The sequence below is a fragment of the Marmota flaviventris genome, chromosome 2, assembly GCF_047511675.1.
Source record: "Marmota flaviventris isolate mMarFla1 chromosome 2, mMarFla1.hap1, whole genome shotgun sequence".
NCBI classification, from domain to species: domain Eukaryota; kingdom Metazoa; phylum Chordata; class Mammalia; order Rodentia; family Sciuridae; genus Marmota; species Marmota flaviventris.
Genome location: NC_092499.1, coordinates 195995229 through 196020557, shown reverse-complemented (window position 1 = coordinate 196020557; position 25329 = coordinate 195995229). Strand labels below are relative to the sequence as shown.

At 48.6% G+C, this 25329-nt stretch overlaps 1 protein-coding gene across 1 annotated transcript; it reads left to right on the top strand.

Moving 5' to 3' along the window:
* Positions 1 to 4967: 4967 nt before the first annotated feature.
* Pard6b (par-6 family cell polarity regulator beta) lies at positions 4968 to 24015 on the top strand. Its single transcript, XM_027946434.2, has 3 exons — positions 4968 to 5033; positions 10631 to 10853; positions 21144 to 24015. Exons 1-3 carry the CDS (start codon positions 4968 to 4970, stop codon positions 21971 to 21973), a joined length of 1119 nt encoding a protein of 372 aa, XP_027802235.2. The 3' UTR covers positions 21974 to 24015.
* The last annotated feature ends 1314 nt before the right edge of the window (positions 24016 to 25329 follow it).

Sequence of the window (25329 nt, the reverse complement as noted above, 5' to 3'; positions counted from 1 at the left end):
AAGTGCAATGTTATGTACACACGTGGAGCCTATTAAATACTTGATGTGCTAATGAATTCTATGATAGCAATAATAATAAAAATAATTAGATGGCAATAATGACCATAATGGGGAACATTAATAGCCCTATCCTAAGTGCTCGGTACCTGAGTGAAGACAATTAATTCTCTTACTACCCTCATTTTCCAGATGAGGACATGGAGGGTCAGAGAAGTTAAGAACTTGACCGAGGTCACACAGCTGGGTGGCACAGGCAGAACTTGACCGTCAGTATCCGTCCTGCACCAAGCTCTTGGAGACCACTGCAGGCTGCCTCCCAGCCGCTCAGAAAGGTGTTGAAATGTTAAAAAGCGCCTTGTGTGAAAACAAAGAGAAAGGTGTGCTAGACATTTCCACTCCGCTCCAAGGGACTTCTCTCCAGGGCCGTGGTAGGCTTGCACTGCGCCGTGCGCCTGATGATGTGCGGAGCTTCATACACCATCCATCTCTCATCAGAGGGGCAGAGAGCTCTGAGGCTCTCGTTGCTTAAGGGAACAGGGTCAAGGTCACCCAGGCAGCAAGAAGCAGAGCAAGGACTTAAATGAACATCTGTCAGCTTAAAAAATATATAAAATCCAAGCGTTAGATATAGAGCTTCTCCAGATTCAGAGCTTCTCCGTGCAGCTTAAAATTAAATAAATTGATCCATGAAAAAAGCACCGAGCAGCTCCTGGCACCTGGGACATCTCTTAAAAATGTCAACGCTCATCATCTTTATCAACAACCTCTTGAAAACTAGACTTTTTTGGCCGATGAATGCAGCCAGTCGACCCTGATGGAAAGATTCCTTTTTTTCGTTCATCTCGGGTAATGTTGAAATGATGATCAATCCCCATCATCTCTGAGGGACCATAGTCTGTTCCGAGCTGGAAGGGAGAGTGGAGATGATCTCATCGGGTGCCTGCATTCACCCACGGAGAAAAGGTCAGAAAGCAAACACCAGGCAGGGCCGAGCCAGGGGCAAGACTGAGGCACAGTGCCCCCACACCACCTCCCACGAAGATGGTCTTTCACCTGGGAGGGCGTCTGGGTTCCTCAAGTCTACAGGGAAGAATTCACTGGTCTCCCCGGCTGTGAGCTCCAGCACCCAGCCCCACACAGATTAGTAAAGCATTATAAGCCATTAACCAGAAAGCACATCATGTGACTTAATTCCACCTCTGCTAAAGGGCTTAAAATGCTTCGGTGAGTAGCTGAGATTCATAAATAGACATTTCAGCTCTTTTTCAAAGAATTATTAACCAGCTCCATCAGGACTGGAACTTGAGCAGTCAAGGAGAAAAAGAGCTGGCACGAGAAGTTCCCTGCCAAACACTTTGACCCCCAGGGTCTGTCTTCCTGCCCCCCCCCACCGGAGTCACAGGAGGAAGGAGAGAAGCATCATTATGTAAAATGGGGACTAAGAAAATGAACCGTGGAAAAGTACTACAGGGTCTTCCTACCTCAAAGTCAGATTTCAAAGGAGCATCACAGGGTGTTTGCAGAAAGACAGAAAGGTGGGGAGGAGGATGAAGCGGAGGAACAGCCCTGACTTCCCTCACAGGCGGAGACGGGCTGAGCCCACAGGCCGCGGGTGTGGTGCTCTGGTCTCCCATTTACACTGATGATTTTGGGGAACCTATAATTTATGGAGCCCTGGGATACTCATCTCTCTAGCCCACTGAGCACTAATTCTCCCAGGCGTGGAACCAGCTTTTCATTGTACATGTAGGTCTCCATCAGCTTTAGCTTAAGGATTTGGGGGTGGGGAGGGACGGACAGTGGAGAGAAATGAGATTAGGGTCAGTCTTCAAAGGGAAGGAGCAGGAATAGAAATGCTCTCTGTGCGGTTCCTCCAGGCTTTATGCTTCTCCAGAAAGGGTGGAATTCAAGCCTGGAGAACAAGCTTCCAGCCGCCCACCCGCCTGTTAACAGCTCCTGGAACGCAAGGGCTGCCCTCCTCCACACCTTTATCAAAGTCAAGCCATTTCCCACATTCCTTCCTTACACAACCCAGGCACACGAGTGAGTGACGCAGGCCTCAAGCACATTCTGCTTGGGAGATCCAGGAAGCTCTGGCCTGGCCCTCCCTTCTGCAGAGGAAAGTCCAGGCAAAGAGGGATGCCACACCTGGGGGGAGGGGAGGGAGGATGTGACGGCACCTCCAGGAATGCAGGGCCCACGCAGGTGCGTTGGCACTCATGAACTTCCTTCTTAAAAGGCCTGATAAATCAGTACTGATAACAGTAATAAAGCTCAGCCACCCCACAACCAGTCACACAGACCCGGCCCACTCCTAGGCCTCGCCCCGAATGAGGACAGGAGGGTGACAGCTGAGACTGCAGGTGTCCTTAGAGGTTGTAACAAGTTTTCTAGTTCAACAGTTATCACGGTGTGCTCCAGGGATCCCCCGAGAGTCCCTGAGACCTTTTTAGTGGGTTCAAAAGGCCAAACTGTTTTCGCAATCCTGTCATTTTTTTTCTTATCCCCTACTGCCTCATAAATGTATGATGGAGTTTTCTAGAGAGGACGTGACATGTGATGACATCATCACAGGTGACTCTTGGCACGTGTGCTTCTGTATTCTTGTGTTTTAAACATCTCAGTTTTAATTCTAAAATGATACTGACAGAGCACATAAACACAATAAGTTTCCTGTAGTTTTTAAGATACTTTTTAGTTGCAGTTGGACACAGTAATCTTTATTTTATTTATTTTTATGTGGTGCTGAGGACTGAACCCAGGGCCTGGCACGTGCTAGGTGAGCGCTCTACCGCTGAGCCACAAACCCAGCCCCAGTATCCTGTAATTTTTAATAGCGTAAAATTTGAGACCCCAAAAGTTGAGAACTGATGAACTAATTCAAACAGTTAAAGAGTGTCAGGCGGGTGGCCGTCCATCACACTGAGTTTGAATCACATCAGCACTTTCTACCAGGGTGTGGGGAGGCAGGGTTACCATTCCATCAGGTGGCCTGACAAGCCTTAAAATCTTTCTATTTTTCTTTTCTTTTCTTTTCTTTTTTGTAGTTGTAAATGGACAGAATGCCGTTGTTTATTTTTATGTGGTGCTGAGGATGGAACCCAGTGCCTCACACATGCCAGGCAAGTGCTCTGCCACTGAGCCACAGCCCCAGCCTTAAAATCTCCACAAACATTTGATGAACCGGATCCTCCAGGAGAAAGATGCTCCTCACTTTTGAACCCGGGGAGCAAAGGTAGCCAGGAAAAACCAACCCAGCTCCAGCACCCGCAAACACAATTGTGTCAGGCTCTGTGCCAAGCGCTCCCTGTGGGCAAAGCACAGGTGGGAGTTCTCATTCGGGGTGGTGGCAGGTTATTCGTAAAATTCAAAGAGAAATGAGAAAACTGGAACTTGCCAGAGGCTGGGCAGGAGAGGTACAGGTATCAGGAGGGGTTCGCCGTGAATGACGCCCTTATGCCACTTCCCTCCTTGGAAACCCCAGCTTGCCACCAGCGCAGCCCTGTCCTGGCTCCCGGTTCCAACAGCTTGAGCCTTCAGGGGGTGGGGGCTGCTGGGTCCCCTGCAGCCATAATCTGCAATCTCGCCTCCCCAGGGCGCAGAGAACGGTCGGTGCATTAGAGAGCCTTGGGCCTTCGGTTACCCGGGGACACGGCTCGGTCACTAAGGGAACTGAACACAGTCCTGAAGCTGGCGCTGTGGAAACAGCAGCCAAGAATGGCTGGAGGGAGACTTCAGAGGTTCAAAATAAAAAGAAAGCCCCGAGAGGCCGCTGCAAACTGCTCGGGCAGCCGGGACCTGCGCGGAGCCCTCCGGCCTGGGCCGCGTTCCTCCCTTCCCGGCGCGCACCCGGCGCCCGGGCCCTGCTGCAGGGCAGGGAGGTGCGGAGCTGCAGGGCAGGGAGGTGCGGAGCTGCAGGGCAGGGAGGTGCGGAGCTGCAGGGCAGGGAGGTGCGGAGCTGCAGGGCAGGGAGGTGCGGAGCGGGACCGAGGTTCTCCCGGGTAATGCTGCAGACGCGGGAAAACTTGAATGTTGCGACCAAGAGTTGCAGCCGACACGAGAGGGTGGCCGAGGGGCATCCCGAATGGACGAGGAGGAGGGTACGGGGAATCCTAACAGCCCCATCGTGCCACGACGACTGACAAGGACGCGCGCTCCAACCCCAAGCACAGGCATCTGACTGGCGCGCGCCTAGCAACGCGAGCTCCAGCTGGGCAACCAGGCGCGCGTCCGCGCGTGCGCAATAAGTTCACATCTCTAGATTCTCCACCAGGTGCGCTCGCGCTTCCGGCCGGTCTCCCTGCGCTGCCTTCCCGGGGCGGAAACTCCAGGGTCAGCGCATGCGCCTTCCAGATCTCTTGCTGGGTCCTTAGAGTAGGCCCACGGCTTCAGGTGATCCCGCCCCTCCCTTGCAGCGCGGGACCAATTGCGTGGCTGTGGGCGGGGATTTGGAGAAGGCGGTCCGCCCATGCGCCGGGCGAGCCGTGTATCGATTGGTTGGCGCTGCGAGCGCAGGTGCGCGCTTCCTATTGGGTGTGGGCGGAGCGCGAGTGGCCGAGGCTGCTCGGAGGCGGCAGGTGAGCGCGCGCACGCGCCGCGGCTCTGGCCTGCTCGGGTTCGCGCGCGCGGGCGCGCCGAGGAGGAGACTCAGAGCGAGGCTGCGGAGCCACTGGCCTCTGCTCCGCCCTCTCCTCCTCCGCCGCGGCTGCCGCCGCCCCCGAGGCACGGAGGGAGGGAGCCGCGTCCCCGCCCGCCGCGTCGCCAGTCCGACCCTCGGTCCCGCCGAGTGAGCAGCTCTCCGAGCCGAGCTGAGCGCGGCCCGCCCCAGGCGCGGCCGCCTCCTCTGCAGGTGCCTGTGACCCGGCGCCGCGCCGCAGCCGCGCTCCGAGCCCGCCGGCCGCGCACTCGCTGCCCGCGCTCCTGAGTGGCGGCCGGCCCGAGGAGGCCGCCGCGGGCCGCGCCTCAGCATGAACCGCGGCCACCGGCACGGGGCGGGCAGCGGCTGCCTGGGCACCATGGAGGTGAAGAGCAAGGTGCGCGGGGCCGGGCCGGCGGGCGGGGGGCTGCGGGGCTGCTGCGGGGCCGGGGGACTGCGGGGCTGCGGAGCCGGTGGCTGAGCCGCCGAATCGGGACCTCTGCACCGCGGCAGTGGGAGCCGGGGGCTGGGGGCGCCGTGGCCGCTCCCGACCCCGGCGGGCGCCTCATCTCTTCCCTGAGCCTGGTTCTCGTTTTCAGGGTGGGGGTGAGGGCCAGGTGTTCCCGAGCATGGGGAGCGTTTGAATGCAAGGTGCAGCAAAAGGTTTGGGGGAATCCTACCTGCTGGGCACGGGTACAAGGCTTTTGGGAAACCAAGTTGTCACATAATGTCCCCCTTTCCGTGGCTCTGGGGTGCATCGAGTAATGAAAGGGGATCCCGGTGAACTAAACAACCCTCTTAAAGTTAGGTTTGCTTCCTCCTGTGGCTTTTTCTAGTTCTCACATTGGTATGCATTTAATCTATGAAATTAGCACTATCACCTTACCTTGGAGTGGCACTCTGCACTCGAGTCGCTGCTCTTTTCATTCCACCTTGCTACCTTTTCACATTAAGTGCTTTCACCCTTGACCACCGGTATGCCAATCTGCTGATAATTACTTTGGTATCCACCGAATTCCTAAATCTCAAGGCTCGGTGAGCAGAGTAGTCCATGGGGATTAGTTAGGGAATGCTTTCCGATGGAGGTTTTCAGCTGGAATTTGAAGGTGATCAGCAGACACTGGACTTTTTCAGCAAGCTTTTCATGAGTTGAAGAGCCAAAAGAAGCCTAGATCATGTAGTCTGTTCCCAGAGAAGTATGAGTTGAGAAGATGGGATCAGAAAGGTTTTGACTAGCCCAGGCTCTGCTTTGTGATAAAGCCTTTCACTTAAAGCCTTTTTACCAAATAACTTTTATAGACACTATTGAACACAAGTCAGAGGGCACTGGCTGGACCCTGAGAATATGTAAGATAGAATTGGGAGCTGGCCTGGTGGCACATGCCTGTAATTCCAGCAACTAGGGAGTTGGAGCCCAGCCTCAGCAATTTAGTGAGACCCGGTCTCAAAAATAAAAAGGCTGGGGATGTAGAGCAATGGTGGAGAACCCACTGGGTTCAATCTCTGGTACGGGAAAAAAAGTCGAGAGGCACAGACCATGTAAAGAGGAGATGTAGAATCATATCAAATACAAAAATAAGGAAGCGTCGCTGATGGTAAGGGCACTGGGGAGAATGCAGAATCCAGAGTGTGTATTCACTAACCTATCTATTTTGTGGTACTGGGGATTGAACCAGGGTTGCTTTACCCCATCCCTTTTTGTTTTTTATTTTGAGAGGGGTCTTGCTGGCCTGGAATTTGTTGTGGTCCTTCTGCTTCAACTTCCCTGAGTAGCCAGGGTTACAGGTGTGTGCCATGTGCCCTGCTCCAGGAGTGATTGGGGTAAGGAGAGCGTCCAGGCTCCTGTGGGTGGAGTGGTCTAGGTTTGATAAACAAAGTTCTCTAAGTTTCTATAACTCTGAATCACATCAAGAAAATCTACATTTGTTTCTAAATGTTATTTGTGGTTTAAGAACATGTCTATCAGGCTCTAGTTTGAGAAATAGAAGCTTAATTATAACAATTTAAATAAAGAATACGCTCTTGTCACTGTTCTCCTGGGACACAGCATAGCTTGAACAAAAGGTTAAGGTGACTTAATATATAAAGCTTGTCCTCCAGCACTGTCTTGCAGTCTTGATTCCTTGCCCAGCGGTTGAATCTTCTTGAGGCATTTCTGTTATAAATCTAGTTTGGGTTTGTGAGAGTTGAGGTAAGGAGAGAAAAACACTTGTGAGATTGCATAATCCTGAAAGGCAGTTTATGGTCCTAATCTTGGTAGAAAGTCCTTAAGTTTTTATCATAGGAAAGAATGAGTAAGGATTCTAGGTGTACTGATAATACACTCCAACAGGAAATCATCTCTAGTAGGAGGAAGCCTTGAGCACCAGGAGACTGGAGCTTTAGGCACTTTGCCTTGTCTTCTGTTGGTTGATCTGTGGAACTTTCTTGCACTTAGTCTAAACCACATGGTATAAATTTGACCTGCCGTTCTGCACTTCTAGTGAACCATGTCTTTAAATTTTTTTGTACTGGAGATCAAATCTAGGGCACTTTACTACTGAACTACAACCCCAGCCCTTTTTATTTTTTATTTTGAGATAGGGTGTCGCTGAGTTGCAGTCACTGGCCCCAACTTGTGATCCTCCTGCTTCAGCCTCCGGAATAGATGGGATTACAGGCTGGGCCGTTGTGTCAGACTCCACATCTCAAATAGAAACAAAGCAACCTGAAAACGTTCACTGAATGAAATGTGGCCCCATTGTTCTGGCTGTTGATAAATAGACACAATAGAGAGACTGATACCTTTTGTGTGTGTGTGTGTTATTTTTAAATATACCTTATGTTTTAAATTGTGTGTATGGGAGCTGTAACTGAAAATTGAACCCAGGGCACTCTACCACTGAGCCATATCCCCAGCCCTTTTTATTTATTTTTAAAAATTTGTTCTAATTAGTTACACATGACAGTAGAATGCACTTTTGACACATTGTTCACAAATGGAGTACAACTCCTTCCTCTGGCTGAACATGGTGCAGAGTCCCAACTCCTGTGTAATTACATATGTATATAGGGTAATAATGTGTCCCCAGCCTTTTTTCTATTAGAGACAGAGTCTCCGAGTTGCTTAGGGCCTTGCTAAGTTTCTAAGGCTGGCCTGGAACTTGGGATCCTCCTGCCTCAGGCTTCCAAGTTGCTGGGATTACAGGCGTGCCACTGCGCCTGGCTTAAATGTATTTATTGTATTTTTAATGGATTGGAGGAAACATTTGTCAACTTCACCATTTAAAAAATATTTGAGAAGATTTCCTTTTTTTCAGTGCTAAGGATGGAACCCTGGGCCTCATGCATGCTAGGCAAATGCTCTCTCTGCAACTGAGCTAGATGACAACCCCAGCCCACATTTTTGAAAATATTTTCTCTTATGCTACTTTAGTGATACCACAGCTTTTTACAAAAAAAAATCTGATCTTGACAAGGTTGTAGGTAAACTAGGTAAAATGCAGATCCACATTTTAGGAACTATTTTTCTTTTGCATAGAAAACAGTAGTGTCAACTGAGGTTTTTGTTTTTGTTATCTTTTGCTCAGGTTAAGAAAAAGTACAGATAATAAAAATAATGGATAATGTAAATATACCTCCAGTTAAATTTGTGATACACGCTATCATGTGACCTCTTTAGTAAGTGATTTATCTTCCTAATTGTTCCTGTAGAGTTGGGGAAAGTTCTAAATAATCATAATGATGTCCTTTAATAACCTTGGAGCAGGGCTGGGGATATAGGTCAGTGGTAGAGTATTCACTTAACATGCTTAAGACCCTGGCTTTGATCCTCAGTGCCCCCAGAAGAGTTTCTGTGCCATAACATTTCCTAATTATTATTCATGGTTTATTATTCATTGGGTTTGCATTCCTAGAATGTACCAGCAGATTTATTTCTATAGTACTGTTTTTTTCTCATGTAGTAAAAAGTTCTCTCAATCCTCTAGTTTTGTGGCAAGAGACACATCCATTTCTTTTTTTCCCTTTTCTGCCAGCATTTGTAAAAGGACACATCTACTGTGAAGCCATACAGTTTTACATTGTCCTTGTCATAGTAGTTAACCTAGAGAAAAAAATGTTGACCAAAGAATTTCATCCAAAAACTTTTGCAAAGGCAAGAAGCACTAAAGTGTTAAGTTATTAGGTGTTACTCCCATTCACACATCAGCGAAGGGGCCAGCCTGCCAGCCTGCGGATGAGTCAGAAAGCACTAGACTCTACTGTGATACCAGAATCTAGAAAATGGAGGAGAAACCATGGATTGATAACATCAGAAGACTAACTGATAGGAAGGGTGTTCCCTCACTTTATTTACCTTGAAATGTGAAGGTGTGACTGAGCTTTCTGAAAGCTTTAGGTGTGAGTCACCTTATTTTCTTGACAAATGTTAGTTTTTATGTTCCAGGAATGTATTTTGGAAACAGTTTTAATTATTAGAGGTAAGAAGTAGTAAGTTTTTATTTTAATTTAGTTTAAAACCAGTGAGTGGTATGGCTGTAAGCAAGACAGGCGGACGTTTTAGATAGAGCAAAAACAATGGGTCCAGGTAGCTTTGGGCCTTTTGGGAAATGAACTGACATATTTGTAAACTGTTCACAATGTCACGATGGGGACTTTCTCTGTGGTGCTTGTGGGTGTCCCAGTGGTGTATCAGTATTTCCTGGTAATAATGGGTGGTTGGAAGACTGGTTGGCAAACATGGGTTTAAAAAGCACGTGCTCTACCACTGAGCTCTACCTGCAGCTAAAACCTCTACTTGGGACTTACTGAGGTTTTTGTTTGTGTTTTTTGGGCGAGGTGCTGGGCATGGACCCCAGAGCCTCGGAAATGCTAGGCAGGTGCTCCGTTGAGCCCTACCCCTAGCCACTTAACTGAGCCCTTATTATGTCTGTAAGAGGGTGATTCAAGTTAGGTAGCATTTCCCAAGCTTAAGTGACTGGGACACTCTTCAAGGAAGGCTGATGAACCTTTCTTGCGGATCCCACATTAAGTTCCAGATTCCGTTGGCGGACTGGGTGAAGGCAGTCCTCGGTCTTGACTAAGAACACTGCAGTGAACTGGCCTTGGGAGGGCAGAGGTGTCAGGAGGCAGTCTTGAAAATCACAACAGGAAGATGAGGGGAGACACTGATGGAGGTGTCTTCCTTCTTATCTGTGATCCCTCAGTGCCTGCCTGCAGTAATTATCCCCTTTGCCCACTAATTAGGGAGCTTCTGAAGCAGGCCCAAGCCTTGCAATCCCCAGGGTCCAGCACCTGCTAAGCACGTAAACACTTCTTGCACTAATTGGCCAGTGCATTTGATGTATTAATAAAGCCTGTTTCTACCTTAACACAGGGAAGGTTCTTATCTCTGTACTTTTTACTTGGGGCAGTGCTGGGCTCCAGCCGGGGCCTCGCTGGGCAGGCACACCAGCTGGGCAGGCACAGCAGCGCGGAGCACGGCCGCCGCCTGCCTGTTCCTCACGTGGTGCCCCCACTTGCATCAGACCTTCCTGTCAAAGAGCTCAAAGTCCTTTTTATATATTTTGCTATTGATTCTTGCCACATCCCATGAGATGGTAGTTCCTTTTACGGGAAAAGAAACTCAGATGCTTTCTACTAGTGGTCGGAATGAAGGCTGAGCATGTCTCCGTCCTCCGAGGCCCGGCAGAGTGAGGAGAGCACTGCTGTGGGTCTGGACTCCAGGCAGGCTCTGGGCTGAGCCACTGCAGGGCAGCGCCCAGGGAGGCCTGGGCGCTGTGGAGTGGGCGAGGCCTGCGTCTCTGAGAGTGCCCTTCAGAGACCAGCAGTGGGGCATAGTCTTGTGCCATTTTTCTGTTTTGGAATCTGATAATGAGGCTGCTGACGAGAGACCATCTTCTTTATTAAGGGGAACACTGCTGTGCTTGTGTGCTTCTGTGCCGTGTGTTTTCAAACTGGATCCCTCTGTTACTTTTTTTTTTTCCCCCTAAAATCACTATGTTGTGTTTGTAGTTTGGAGCTGAGTTTCGTCGGTTTTCACTGGAAAGATCAAAACCTGGAAAATTTGAGGAGTTTTATGGCCTCCTGCAGCATGTTCATAAGATACCCAATGTGGAAGTGCTGGTGGGCTATGCCGACATCCACGGGGACTTACTGCCCATCAATAACGACGACAACTATCACAAGGCCGTGTCCACAGCCAACCCGCTGCTTAGGATCTTCATACAAAAGAAAGGTAAGTATTGTTTAGAAAAATTCTTAGAAATAGAAGTAGTGTATTTCCCCCATTTGATTGGATACACAGACTTGCTACAAACTTAGTGAATAAAGATTCTATGTGAATCCTTTTTTTTTTTTTTTGGTACCAGACATTGAACCTGGGGGCGCTTAACTACCGAGCCACATCCCCAACCCTTTTTTAATATTTTATCTAGAGACAGGGTCTCGCTAAGTTGCGGATGCTGGCTTTGAACTCGTGTTCCTTCTCAGCCGCTGGGATCACAGGTGCTCACCACCATTCCGGGCTGTGTGAATCTCTTTACCATGTTAATGGACAAGTAGGTCGAAATGTGTGATATTGTTGGTTTAATTAGTATTTTTACACTTAGACATTGAGTGTACTTTAGAAAATTTGTTTTTAAATGTTTTTGTTTTAACATCTTAGGCTTTTTTAAAAATAGAAACTAGAAATTTATGAAATCTTCACCTTCTTTTTTGGTAATATTTATTTTTCAGTTCTAGTTGGACACAATACCTTTATTTTATTTACTTATTTTTATGTGGTGCTGAGGGTCGAACCCAGGGCCTCGCACTTGCTAGGCGAGTGCTCTACGGCTGAGCCCAGCCCAGCCCCATCTCAGCTTCTTGACTGGATTGCTGTCCGTGTGGAAAGACAGTGATGAGAGCTTGGCAGTTGGGTGGTGACCCACTGTAAGTGCTCTGTCACCCACTTCGTCTTCCAGCTCTCCGTGTCGTTACAGGGTGGAGGTAATTGTGTGTGCTGCTGGGCCTCGAACCCAGGCACTCAATCCTGAGGTCTCTGAGTTGCGAAGGGTCTTGCCCAGGTTGGCCTCATGCTTGTGGTCTTCCTGCCTTAGCCCCCAAGTGGCTGGGATTGCAGGCTTGGGCCCCATAGTCAGCTGAATATGATATCTTGTGGGTGACTGCAGATTATTCAGTTCAGAGCAGCGCCCTGGCTTACAGTAGGCACCCAGGAAATGTCTTCTTTCTTTTCCTTTTTAGGATGCTTGTCACAGAAATAGTATAAAACTAGTTAATTGTCTGGAAAATGAGGTAGCAAGTCATGGATTCAGAGATGTGTAAGCGCAGTCTCGTAAAAGAACATTTGCTGTGACTGTCTGGCAGGCATTTTCAAATGTTTTTGGAGTCCCAAAATTTTTCAAACTTTATAGCCTCCTACGTGTGTGTGTGTGTGTTTGCACACAAAGTGGGCAGGGTAGGCATCATGGTGTGTGCCATTTCTGTTTAGTAAGAAGTTTGAGGTTTTCTAAGAAGCCAGCATGAGAGCGTGGAGCCCGTGTTGGGATAATTGAGCCTTTAGAACATAAAGGTTGGTGAACGAACCAGAAAGTGGTTTGAGAAAAGGGTGGTGATCACCCTGAAGGTAAAACTTTGTTTATTTGGACCACTCCGCTTTGAGATCCCACTGATAGTGTATCTTTGCTTTTCTGGGTTTGGAGAAACTAAAATCCATCAACAAATAAACCTCCAACTTCTGTCCCTGTCACTTGACTTACTGACAGAATCTTTCAGAATCTCCTGAGGCAAATGTCAGAGCTGTTCAGCTGGGGTGTGGCGTGGCCAGGGCCTGGCCTCGGGAAGATGGTTCTGGCTGCTCAGGATGGGCCAGGAGGGTAGTAGCCTTGGGACAGAGAGCCAGGAGCAGGTGTTAGACAGCAGACCCACCGTGAAGCTGCCCAGGAGGGGGAGAGGCGCGGAAAGCCCTGGACAAAGGCGCACCGCGAAGCGGCTGAGTCAGGGCGTCACACCGGCTGGCGCAGAGAAGGCTGCGTTTGGCTGCTGGGGCCCAGTCGAAAAGCAGCGGAAGGTGAAGGAGAGATTGATCTAGGAAAGAAAATTTGGTCCTAGGACAAATAATCTATCAGGCTGATGGGTCGAACATGCTGTCCAGAAGACTGGGGCCAGGATGAGGACCTGGAGCCTGCTGGACTTGGAGGTCCTGGAACGGGGCAGGTGAGAGTGGGGGAGTAGGTGGCGGGCCTCTGCAGTGAAGACCAGGCTAGGACCCTGGAAGGCGAGACCAGGATGCTGGAGGACGACAGTGCGTCCAGGAGTGAGGAGGACAAAGCAGTTGAAGGGAACTGGTCATCTTAGGCTAATTAACTTGGGTCATTTTGGTTGAATAATGATCTTCTCTTATTAGCAGTTAAAATTTTTATTAAAAATTTAGTTGCTGCTTATTCAAATGCAGAATGGTTTTTAAACTACAACTATCAGACAAAGTTTTGCTGGATCATCCCCTTTGTTAGCGAAAGATTGTCAGTCAGGTTTTGAAACGTCACATGTTTTACTCCTAGAAAATTAGCACTTTCATGCCCAAGGAGTCCTATCATCTTTTAAAGTTATCATGCCCGGTGTGGTGGCCTCTAATCCCAGTGGCTCTGGAGGCTGAGATAGGAGGATCATGAGTTCAAAGCCAGCCTCAGCAACTTAGCAAGGCCCTAAGCAACTCAATGAGGCCCTGTCTCTAAGTAAAATATAAGAAAAGGCTGGGGATGTGGCTCAGTGGTAAAGCACCCCTGAGTTCAAATTCCCGATACCAAAAAAGTAAAAAGTTATCTTCTGCTATTTCCTTTTAAAATTTTTACTTACTGCTTGGTGTGATCTTTTTTTTTTTTTTTTTGTGGTGCTGAGGATCGAACCCAGTGCCTCATACATAGCAGACGAGTGCTCTACCACTGAGCCACAACCCCAGCCCCTTAGCATGATCTCTGTTGAGACCTATGAATGTTTCTATTTTTGTTGTGGCCATCCTAGTTTAGAAGCATGTTTATATGTGAGCAAGTGTTTCTGTGTGGTAAAGGTAGGAGGTCTCCTAGAGCTTGATTTAGAGAGAGATGAGCCGTCCGGGCCAGGTGTGGCGGTGCACACCAATCTCGGCAACTCTGGAGTCTGAGGCGGGGGATCACAAGTTCCAGGCCAACCTGGGTAACTTAACAAGACCCTGACCCAAAATAAAAAATGAAAAGGGTGGGGATGTAGCTTAGTGGTAGAGCGCCCTTGGGTTCTGTCCCTGTACTGCAGAAGAGTGGGGGAAGGGGAAACAGGCAGTCCGTTCAGCAGGAAGGGTTTTGTGGTCCTCCAGATGGAACCTAGGCCCCTGCCTATGCTAGGATAGTGCTTATTTGTTTTTTAGTTTTCGGTGGACACGACATCTTTATTTTATTTGTATATGGTGCTGAGGATCAAACCCAGTGCCCCGCGCATGCCAGGCGAGCGCGTTACCGCTTGAGCCACATCCCCAGCGCCGAGATTTTTAGTTTTGAGAATATAAGTATGGTGACCCAGGAGGCTGACACGGGAGGATCGCAGGTATGAGGCCTGCCTCAGCAGCTTAGTGAGGCCCTGACCTAAAATAAAAATTGAAAGAAAAACAAAGCTAGTTAGGGGGATCTGAGGATGTAGCTCAGTGGTAAAGCACCCTAGTTTCAATCCCCGGTACTAAAACATTTTAAATGTAAATGTAATGCAAATATGACTTCAGCAAAAAATGAAAGTAGGTTGGTTCGTTCATTCCTGTTTAAAAACTCCTTGATGGCAGCCAGGTGTGTTGGCACAGGCCTGTGATCCCAGCAACTTGGGAGACTGAGGCAAGAAGATTGTAAGTTCCATGCCAGCCGCAGCAACTCAGTGAGGCCCTAGCAACTTAGCAAGACCCTGTCTCAAAGTAAAAAATAAAAGGGGCTGGGGATGTGGCTCAGTGGCTAAGTGCCTGGGCTCAGCCCGGGCTGCCTGCCTTCTGTCCCTCCCTGGTGCAGTTGCTGGCCCTGTGCTGGGCTTGCTCCTGCCTGGCTGCCCTGCTGAGCTCAGCCAGCTTTGTGGGGGTCTCTTCTGACCACCCCCCTACCTCTCCCGGTTTCCCTGTGAAGACCTGAAGCACGTCTTTGAGTGTGCTAGCTTGTGTTTTCTGTCCTGTTTACCGCCACGTCCCAGCATTTGAATTGGTGACAGAGTTACCCTGTGCGGTGTGATTCATGCCCGTGCTTTTTTTCTTTTAAACAAAGCCGAACAGATGGTTAAGTAGAAGGCTGATTTTATGAAAACCTTAATGAACAGTGAATTCAGGAAACTAATAGAAAAGGTGACATTAAGTACAGTTACATTTGACTGCTTAATTACAGCACATTCTGTTTCCTTAGCTGTTGATATTCCAATTAAGGATCAATTGGGCAGCAGTTGTACTTGATGTGGTACCAGGGGAGTTTTTTTTAAATGATTATTTGTGTGTGTGTGTGTGTGTGTTGCTGGGGATTGAACCCAGGGCCTTGTATATGCGAGGCAGGCACTCTACCAACTGAGCTATATCCCCAGCCGAAATGTGATTTTTAAAAAAAGGAAATTCCAAAACCATTTAGATTTTGAAAGCATGTCATCTTTTAAAATTTGATACTCTACTAAAAATGTGTCTTTGAAGTGAAAGCTAGTAATTGAATGTGTAAACTACTTTATAGACCCAATCCAAGATAGCATTGTTGCATATCTTGAAGTTTTATGTTTTATAACAATTTATTTAAAGAAAAAACACTCCATTTCGTGGGCTGTTATCACAGAAACAAAAATAAATCAAAAAACATATCTTAAAAGTTATTTTCACAAAGAAGATTCTCAACTCTTCGACAAGCGCCCCTGTTGGAGCATTAGAGTTCATCCTGATGTATTTGGGAGAAGAGAAGGTACAAAATAATTTTCTCTCTCATTTTTTATGCTACAACTATGCACTGAACAGTTTTAGGAAAATATTCTTTTAAAAATACCCCTTTTTTTTTTTTTTTTTTAAGACAAAACCCAGCTCATTTCTGTAGGATGGGATACAGCCAGGAAAATGGGTTTTTTCAAAGTTTCCCAGTTGTGATCAGCCAAGTCGGACCCAGTAACGTGTCAGAGCACCCCCAGCCCTGCCTCATCTAGCCAGAACATCTGCACCCAGACTTTTTGCCGCATCACTGTATGTTTTTACATATCCAACAAGAGTGCTCACATCTTGGATTGTTCAGAGGAGTTTGTTAAAACAATCCAAGGGATATAAATACTATTCATTTATTTATTTTATGGAACTGGAAATCGAATCCAGGGGCTTACTGAGCTATATCCCCAACCTTTTTTTTGGGGGGGGGACAGGGTCTCCCTAAGTTGCCCAGGCTGGCCTTGAACTTGGGATCCTCCTGCCTCAGCCTCCTGAGGGGCTGAGATCACAGATACTTGCCACCATCCCTGACTAGGGCTATACATTTTAATAGTGAATTACAAAATATGGTTTAACAAAAGGTATGACCCCAGAAATGAAGAGATTGTAGAGTCACATCTGAACATGTGACACCAGTTCCTCATGACAGAAACCTGGGTGTCACCTTGAGCACATACCTGTTTTCCACTCAGTCACCGTGACTGTTAAAACTGCTCCCCGTCCTCACCGCCTCTGCTGCAGCTAGGCACCGTCCTGACTCACTGCGTACCCTCCCGTCCTCCCTCTAGTCACTTCCAGCTTGCAGCCACATGGAGTTTGTGGACAGACCAGATGAGATTACCATCACTCCCCTTGAAATCCTTGGCTTCCTCCCTTGGCCTGAGGCAAAGTCCACAAAGGTCAACACTTTGCTGGAGGCCCTGCCTGTGGCTGCCCCAGCCCCCTGGGGTGGGGTCTGGACTCCTCACTCTCCCCCTCCCCTACCTAGACTGCCCTTCACCTGCCTGCCCTGGCTCTTCTCTGTTGCATCCTGTGCCCGGAATGTTCTTCTTTCCTTCTCCCTGATTAGCTCCTGGGCTTTTCTAGTCTCAGCAGAAACCTCGATTTCCTGAAGAAATATCTTCTTAGCACCAAGCCAGGCTCCTGCCCTCAGCACCTGTGTGTGTGTGTGTGTGTGTGTGTGTGTGTGTGTGTGTGTGTGTGGAGAGAGAGGTGCTAGGAATTGAACCCAAGCACCCTGTCGCTGAGCCATACCCCCAGCCCCCCCCCAGCCCCGCTTTTTTTAAAAATAAATTTTGAGACAGGTCTCACGAGGTTGAGGTTGGCGAGGCTGCCTAGAATCTCCTGAGGGTCGGGGTGACGCGTTTGTTCCTAGCTGCGCCTTTGTGATGCTGTAGTTATCTGACATTTGTTAGTCACCATCCTTTCCAATTTTATACAGTAAGCACCCTGAAAACAGGTGCCATGTCTGTTTTGTTCTCTGAATCTGCCCCTCAGAGCACGATGCCTGGCATATAGGGTTTACTGAATGTTTTCTATACTGGGAAATGGAGGGATCTGTAAATTTTGAATATTGCTTGAAGTGTTGTTCAGTCTTTTCAAGGTTGCCAGATGTATTTATTTAACCACTTGCGTTAGAGCAGTTGTAAACTAAGGACTGCGGCTGTGTTCTGTAAATAAGTTTCCCTCCTCCTTCTATGTCCTGCCTATGGCTGCTTTTGCAAGGGACCGCAGTACCTAAGACAGGTCTCTGTGACCCTTGATGGGAACAACTGTCAGACCCCTGGATTAGAACGTTTTAAACAGTAATTTTATTTCCTGTCTCCCTCTGAATTTCCAGTGGGCACCTCTTGGCTTTCGTGACCCCTCACTGCGCATGGTCACTGATTGGCTGGCTGGTCTGACCCTGTGGGGCCAGTGGGGTTCATGCAGAGCTGTTTCTTGTTTTCAGATTTGCTTTTTGTTCACGACAAGAGTTTATTTCTTGTTTCTACGCCTGCTGCTCATAGTAGCCCTTACTTCCTCTGGCTCAGGTGAGCAGGCTTTGCAGAACCAATGCGAAGGAGTAAGAGCTGAGGGAGGCCCTGTCGTTCTCCCCGTAGGTCAGCCTCAGGGACTGGCCTGGTGAGCGTGGCCACGTCCACTGGCTGCTCAGGCCTTCCAGGTGGGTCCTGGTTCCTTGTAGGTGGCTGGGATTGCTGGCTCGGTGATGCTGGCTGGTAGCTCTGCTCCGTGGGCCTGCGTCCTGCCTGTGGTGGGATCTGGCTGTATACAGTGGAGGCTCGCTGTGCGTCAGGTGCGCAGACTCCGGCCTCGCCCCGAGTTGAGTGCTCCCATGTGCACACTCGTAGAAAGTCGCTGGGTTCCTGGTGGACATTCACCTTTACACTTTACACTAACACCCTGCACCCTGGCTTTCTGCCAAAATATTTCTTTCCCAGTGGCTGGAAACTGATTAGCTAGATGGGAGAACAAAGGTGCCTTTGTGCTGGAGCATATTGCTTTTGAGAATTTAGCAGAGAGCATTCAAATGGAGTCGGGATGCGATGCCAAATTATGCAGATTCGGAGGTTTTTTGGTCAGGTTTCCCATGAGCGGGTTTGTGGGCAACTTGGCTTTGTTCTCAGTCTGTACTCTGGAATTTCCCTTATAAATGTTGTGTAGGCTTTCATCATTGGTTGTTGTAAAATTTAAAGTGTGTGTGTGTATGTGTGTTGTGTGTGTGTTTGAGAAAACACACTCAGTAGAAGATAATGTTAATAAAGTCTTAGCCAAAATTTGCAGAGAAGCAAGCCTCGTGTATCAGCAGACTTGTTTCCAACACCAAATTGTAAGTAACTTTCGGTTTCTGTAAGAACACAGTGTAAATACCTTAAAAACCAAGAGAGTCCCGGTGGGGGGAGTGCCACAAGTGGGGGCCCTAGTCTTACACATTCACCTCAAAGTAGATTTGGAAGAGTTCATGTCGCATCAGAAAAGAACACAAGTGTCCCTGTGCCCTGACGCAGGCCGTGACCATGCTGTGGACTGGGCATGCTGGCCCACTGGTTCAGTTCTTTCTATGTAATTTATTTGATGAAGGTGATGGTCACTGCCGAGGGTCAGAATGGAGACAGAGCAGGACACTGGGTGGTGAAGGCAGTGCCTGTTGCTTCCTGGAGACCAGAATTTCAGACTAGTTCTTTCTGGGGATCAGGGAACCTTCTGCCTTCCTCCCCCGCCGTACTGGGGATTGAACCCAGGGTGCTTTATTCCTGAGCCACGTCCCTTTTTTATTTTATTTTATTTCTATTTATGGGGCAGGGTCTCCATGAGTTGAACTTGGGATCCTTCTGCCACAGCCTCCGAGTGCACCACGTGCTGCGCCAGTCTCCTCATTCCAGTTATTTTGAAGATAGGGCTTCAACTTTTGTTCTTGCTGTTAACTTTGTTTCTTTTTCGCTCCTGACCCTCTGATGTTTTGCTTGTAGACCGTCTCCCTTCAGTTGCAGGGTTGAACAATGTCTGGGTCAGGGGCCCCTCTTTCCCTTAGTTTAGGTCAGAGATTACAAATTGATGACTTTAGGAATAACCTCAAACCCCAGGTTTGTAATTCAGTGCAAACAGGTATTTTCTTATTCGGGTATTAATGTTTTAAATGAGATTTCGCCTGGAAACAAGGCTTTGTGGCGTGAAGAAAGCCTGCCTGGGGCTGCGGCGCAGCTGTGCCTTCTCACGTGGGCAGAAGCTCTCGGGTTTGCCAGAGCCTGGGCTCCTTGTCTGTCACTGTGACACGGGTGCCAGCGCACTTTGTCTTTCACACACTGAAGAAAAGTTAAAAATCTTACCCTCGGCCTCATTTTTTTTTTTTTTTTTTCTCTTTTGATACCAGTAGTTGAACCCAGGGCACTGAACCACTGAGCCTCATCCCCAGTCCCCCACGTTTAAAATTTAGTGTCTTGCTAAGTTGCTGAGGCTGGCTTTGAACTTGCGAACTCCTGAGCTGCTGGGATTATAGGCCTGTGCTACCGCTCCCATCTATACCTCTGCCTCTTTGGGAAAATGAAAGATTAGGAACCCGTAGGTGGTGCCGCACGCGGAGGCTGAGGCAGGAGGAGTGCAAGTTCAAAGCCAGCCTTAGCAAAAATCGAGGTGCTAAGCGCTCAGTGAGACCCTGTCTCTACATAAAATACAAAATAGGGCTGCGGATGCGGCTCAGTGGACAGGTGCCCCAAGTTCAATCCCTGGTACCACCCCCCCAAAAGAAAAGAAAAAAAAAAACCTATACAAAACCAAGGGAGAGAGTCATTTGCAGATCAAAATCCCAAAGTATTTGCTACACGCCAGCTTCGTTTAATCACACTATCTGCCCTGTTTCTAACCACTTGATTTGTTCTTGTTTCCATATCTGATTGGTGCACTGTAGTTGTACGTGGTGGGATTTGTCGTCACAGGTTTGCATATGCTCACGTAGGACGGTCCATTAGGCCTGTGTGACCCCGTGTCTGCCGGTTCCCTCCCCTCTTCCTTCCGTCCCTGTCCTCTGTTGATCTCCCTTCAGTTTCCATGAGACGCCCTCCCTTGGCCCTCCCCTGCGCCACCTTTCTTCTCCTCTTTCCTCTGTAGCTTCCACCTGGGAGGGAAAGCATCTGACCCTTGACCTTCTGAGTTTGGGTCATTTTGCTTAACATAATGTTCCCAAGTTCCATCCATTTTCCTGCAAATGCCACAATTTCATTTTCTTGGTGGCTGAATCTAACTCCAGGGTGTAAGTGCCACACTTTCTTTATCCATTCATCCACTGATGGACCTGGGCTGTCCCTGGTGTGGCTGTTGTGAGTTGTGCTGCTGTGAGCGTGGGCGTGTGTGTCCCCGAAGTGAGAGGACTGCAATTCTTCATGTTCAAGACTGAGGAGTGGAGCGGCCGAGCCGTGTGGTGGCTTCGGGCCTGGTCTCTAGGCGCCTCTGGGCTCCTCCCCATGGTGACTGTGCTAATTCACAGTCCCCCCAACAGTGTGCGAGGGCTCCTCTTCCCCCAGAGCCTCTCCAGCGTTGATTATTGGATTTTGCTTGGAATTGATTTACTTGGGAATCAAGGATCCCTCTTGTGTCCTTGAGTGGAATATAAGCATGCAAATTGGAAGTCTTTTAAACAAATGAAGGAAAAACATATTTAAAGTAGCTGGTTTAAAATGATATGTAAAGAATGCATGTGCTGCCGGGCAGAACAGCCTCCGCCTGTGTTTCTGGAGGCAGGAAGATTGCCTGAGACCACCTGGACAACACAGTTAGACCCATCTTAAAAACAAACACGCAAACAAAAAAAACCTTTGTAAGACCTATTAGAACTTTGTTTGCCACAGTCACTGCCGTGTGTCAAGCTGAACTAGACCTCAGGTGACTTTGTGATGTGAGATCGAGAGGCCCCCTAGTGGCTGTTCTGGGGTGTGGCACATGGCACTGTGATGTCCTGACTAGAATGATGTGATATTTAGTTTATGTACCAAGTGCATCCGAGTTGTCCTCCCTGTACAGATTGAACTGCGGCAAATGATCATTTCTACAGTGTCTCTGTAACTATTTTATTTTATTTTTAAACAGAAGAAGCAGACTACAGTGCCTTCGGTACCGACACGCTGATAAAGAAGAAGAACGTTTTGACCAATGTGTTACGTCCTGACAACCACAGAAAAAAGCCACACATAGTCATCAGTATGCCCCAGGACTTCAGGCCTGTGTCTTCCATCATAGACGTGGACATTCTCCCGGAAACACACCGTCGCGTTCGTCTGTACAAATACGGCACCGAGAAGCCCCTGGGGTTCTACATCCGGGATGGCTCAAGTGTCCGAGTCACGCCACACGGGCTGGAGAAGGTCCCTGGGATCTTCATCTCCAGGCTCGTCCCAGGGGGTCTGGCTCAAAGCACAGGACTGCTGGCTGTCAATGACGAGGTCTTAGAGGTCAACGGCATCGAAGTCTCAGGGAAGAGTCTTGACCAAGTGACTGACATGATGATCGCCAACAGCCGCAACCTCATCATCACGGTGAGACCAGCGAACCAGAGGAACAACGTTGTCAGGAACAGTCGGACTTCCGGCAGCTCCGGCCAGTCCACCGATAACAGCCTTGTGGGCTACCCGCAGCAGATGGAACCAAGCTTCGAGCCAGAGGACGAGGACAGCGATGAAGACGACATCGTCATTGAGGACAACGGCGTGCCGCAGCAGATTCCCAAGGCCGTCCCCGAGGCCGAGAGCCTGGAGTCCTTAACACAGATAGAACTCAGTTTTGAGTCCGGGCAGAACGGTTTTATTCCTTCCCACGACGTGAGCTTAGCACCCGTAGCAAGTGGCACAAACACGGAATTCGAAACCCGAGCTCCAGATCAAAAACTCTTGGAGGAAGATGGGACAATCATAACCTTGTGAAGCCGTAGCTGAGGTTTTCTGGGGACTGGGGACTGGAGCATATACCTGTGAACCAGGCGAGGGGTGGGCATGGAAGAGGGCTGCGGCCTTGACCTGGGGTTGAAGTGGGCAGTGCTGCTGAGATAAACCCGGGACTCTGAGCTGGATTTAAGTCTAAAACAAGGGGCCTTGGCTTGTGAAATCACGTGCTGTTGTGTTTTTCTCTGGAGAACTGGACGTTGGCGCTCATTCCCAGACCTGCGTGCGGCGCTGGGTCATTTCTGCTTGAAGTGGCTGCATGTTTAACCTGCTGTGCAGAGCCCCGTCGGTTTTCCCTGTATGTTCTTAAATTTGATGTGAGGAGGGCTGGTGGCCTCCTTTGTACACTGGGGACCTCAGTCCTTCTGTTCCCGATATTATGTTTTGATTTTTTTCCAGTGTTGTTCCTCTGTTGTTAATTTTAACCACTTGTTTTCTCAAATGTATCTTTACCCCGGTTCCTGAGAAGCCGGTCGCCATTTCGAGGAGTTGCTTCCCAGACTGCACAGCACAGGAGCTCCGTCCCCAGTCCTGAGGCTGTGACAGCTGCTCACGGTGGCTTCGCCTGGCCGCACCCTCCTGGGTGCAGACTGGTTCTGTGCGGCAGGACGGATGCTCTAAAAGTCAGTGCCATGACTGGCCACCTAGGAGCTGTCCCCCAGCCGGGCCTCTTTCCAGGTCCCACTGGAGTCGCTCCCTCTGTCGTGGGTGTGCTTTGGTGGCTTTCCACGTCCTCCCTGGTACGGTCACCCTGGATTAAAAAGGTCTTCACACACAGGACAAACGTGCACTTTCATACAAAAACAGTTGGGTTTTCCTTTGGGATTTCTAGGAAACTGTCTTCACTTTATGAGACGTGCTCGTCCACAGCAGGTCGGGCTCGTGGCTATTTATTACTTTCCAGCCCATCAACTAGGACAGGTTAGAAGCTGCTGCTTTCATCCCTGGCTGGTCCCGCTGGGTCGCGTGCAGACGCCGAGCATGCAGGCCGGGAGCCCCTGGGGCTCGAGGAGTTATTTATTGATCAACCTTCGTAGGGCTAGTGTGGACACACTTGTGACAATTGTGTGCTGTTAAAACAATGAAGATCCCAATGACTCCGTGTTGAAGGACGCTCTCAGTTCATGGTGGAGCATATGAAGAAGCCAAGTCCTGAGGAAGTGCAACCACTGGACTCAGGACGTCACTGTGCTGTTCACATCACCACTAGGCATGTCACCCAGAAACCGCCAGCTGGCCGCACGGTGGCCATCTGCCCCCTTGGCAGCGGCATTCCTGCTCTGACATTCCGAGTCTTAGAAACTGCACTCTTGAGCGGCAAGAGATCGGTAGACGCAGAAGGTTCCATTCATGTTTGACAGAAGGTGGTTGGTGCGAGGGTCCAACATTAAGTAAGAACACTTTACATGCTACCTCTCCCCCCTCCCTCCCTCTCCCTCCCTCCCCCTCCCCCTGCCTCCCTCCCCTCCCTCTCCCTCTGCCTCCCTCCCCCTCCCTCCCTCTCTCCCCCCTCTCCCCCCCCTTTTTTTTTTTAAACAAAGTTTTAACATTAGAACTTTTCTCTTGGGGAAAAAATACTTCAGGGCTTGACTTTTGTACAAATTTTAACTGTAAAATACAGATTTATCTTGTATCTGTTCATGAAAATGGAGATCAAGGCTGCTAATGCTTTTTATTTTAACTATCCCATTAAGGAGATATGTCTGGTGTTTTCAACTCAATCTCTGTCTTTTAAATTATTGGCGGAATAATTGATTACTAGACATATTGTAAAACCAATAGATTGGTTATACAATAAAATATCAACTCATTGGTAGGTAGTCTGAATCAGTTATTTCAAGTGCACCTTATTAACACAAATATCAGTGGGTCCAGTGTGAAATCTTACAGTACTAAATGTCAAGCCTAACTGTGAATTCTGTTGTGTATCTTAAGTAAGTTTATGATAATGTTCTCAAGCTGTCAACAAAATATATGTACTTTTGTGAACTATGAATTTTCTAATTAAATTTTACATGATATAACATGATTTTTACATGAATAATACTTTGTTTAAACTATCAAATGTCAGTATTTTACTACAATTTTATTATAAAATATACATTATCACTAAATGAACTTTGATTTTAAAAAATCAAATTAGCTTTAGTTGTATATTATTTTTTACAAATAAAGATAGACTTGCAAAAAGGCTACTTTCTTGTTTGAAATTATATGAGATCATCCAACAGATACATGCTGAGCACCCACCCTAGGAGCTGGGTAGAGGGGACACTGCGTCATGACAAGGTCCCTGCTTCCCTACTGTGACCACTGAGAGGTGAACACCTGGTTCGTCTGCATTTACTGCACCTGTGTGTGGGTACCTGTGTGGGCTGACGGAAGGTGACATTTAAAATAGATAATTCTGATAGCATAGAAATGACACAGGGTGTCCCCAGCATTGGCACCAGCATTCTTCCTGATTGTCGGAGCCAGAAGTCTGACAGGAGAGTGTGTCTCCTGACGTTCAGATCGCTATTGTGCCATTCATCACCACCTCTGTACTCCGCCCCTATGCATCTAATCGAGTTCATACTGGGAAATCGAAAAGGCCTGAGGTAGACGACATTCTTGAGTCATTTTTTGTTTTGTTTTCTCAGTACTGAAGCTCAGACCCAGAGCCTCACGAGTGCTGGGCCAGTGCTCTACCATTCACCTGCACTTCAGCACCGTGTGTGTGTGTGTGTGTGTGTGTGTGTGTGTGTGTGTGTGTGTGTGTGAACCCAGGGCCTTCTGCATGCGAGGAAAGCCCTCTACCAACTGAGCTGTATCCCCAGCCTCCAGCACAAGTTCTCAAAATAAGTTGCAGGTTCTGGCCTTGAAGTTGAGATCCTCCTGCTTCAGCCTCCTGAGTAAGTGGGATCATGAGTGTGCACTCCACGTTTCTTCAACTGTTTCTGAGTCTGTCACCCTGCAGTTGGCCGATGGATCTTCCCACCGGCCCTTTCCTAACCAGGTCAGAGGGTAACCCTGATCCCCCAACCCCAGCTTAAAAACCAGCCCCTGGGTAAGTTGGTTGTGTGCACAGAACCCTCACCTCATTGAGGGGGGCCAGTCAACACCAGTTACTTGATTCTGGGTTTCGGGGTCCACTGAACCATGGTGAGGAGCTGAAACATTCCTTCGACCCCCAAAATAGAGCTGGTGCTGTGGCTGGTGACCCCGCCTCAGCTGGCTGAGAGGCTCACGTTCAGGGTGAAGCCGCAAGTGTCTCGGTGACTGAGTCGGCTTCTCAGGAAGCCGGGGACATCCTTGCTCTCAGGACAGTCCTTGCTGTTGTCCTGGGACAGCATGTC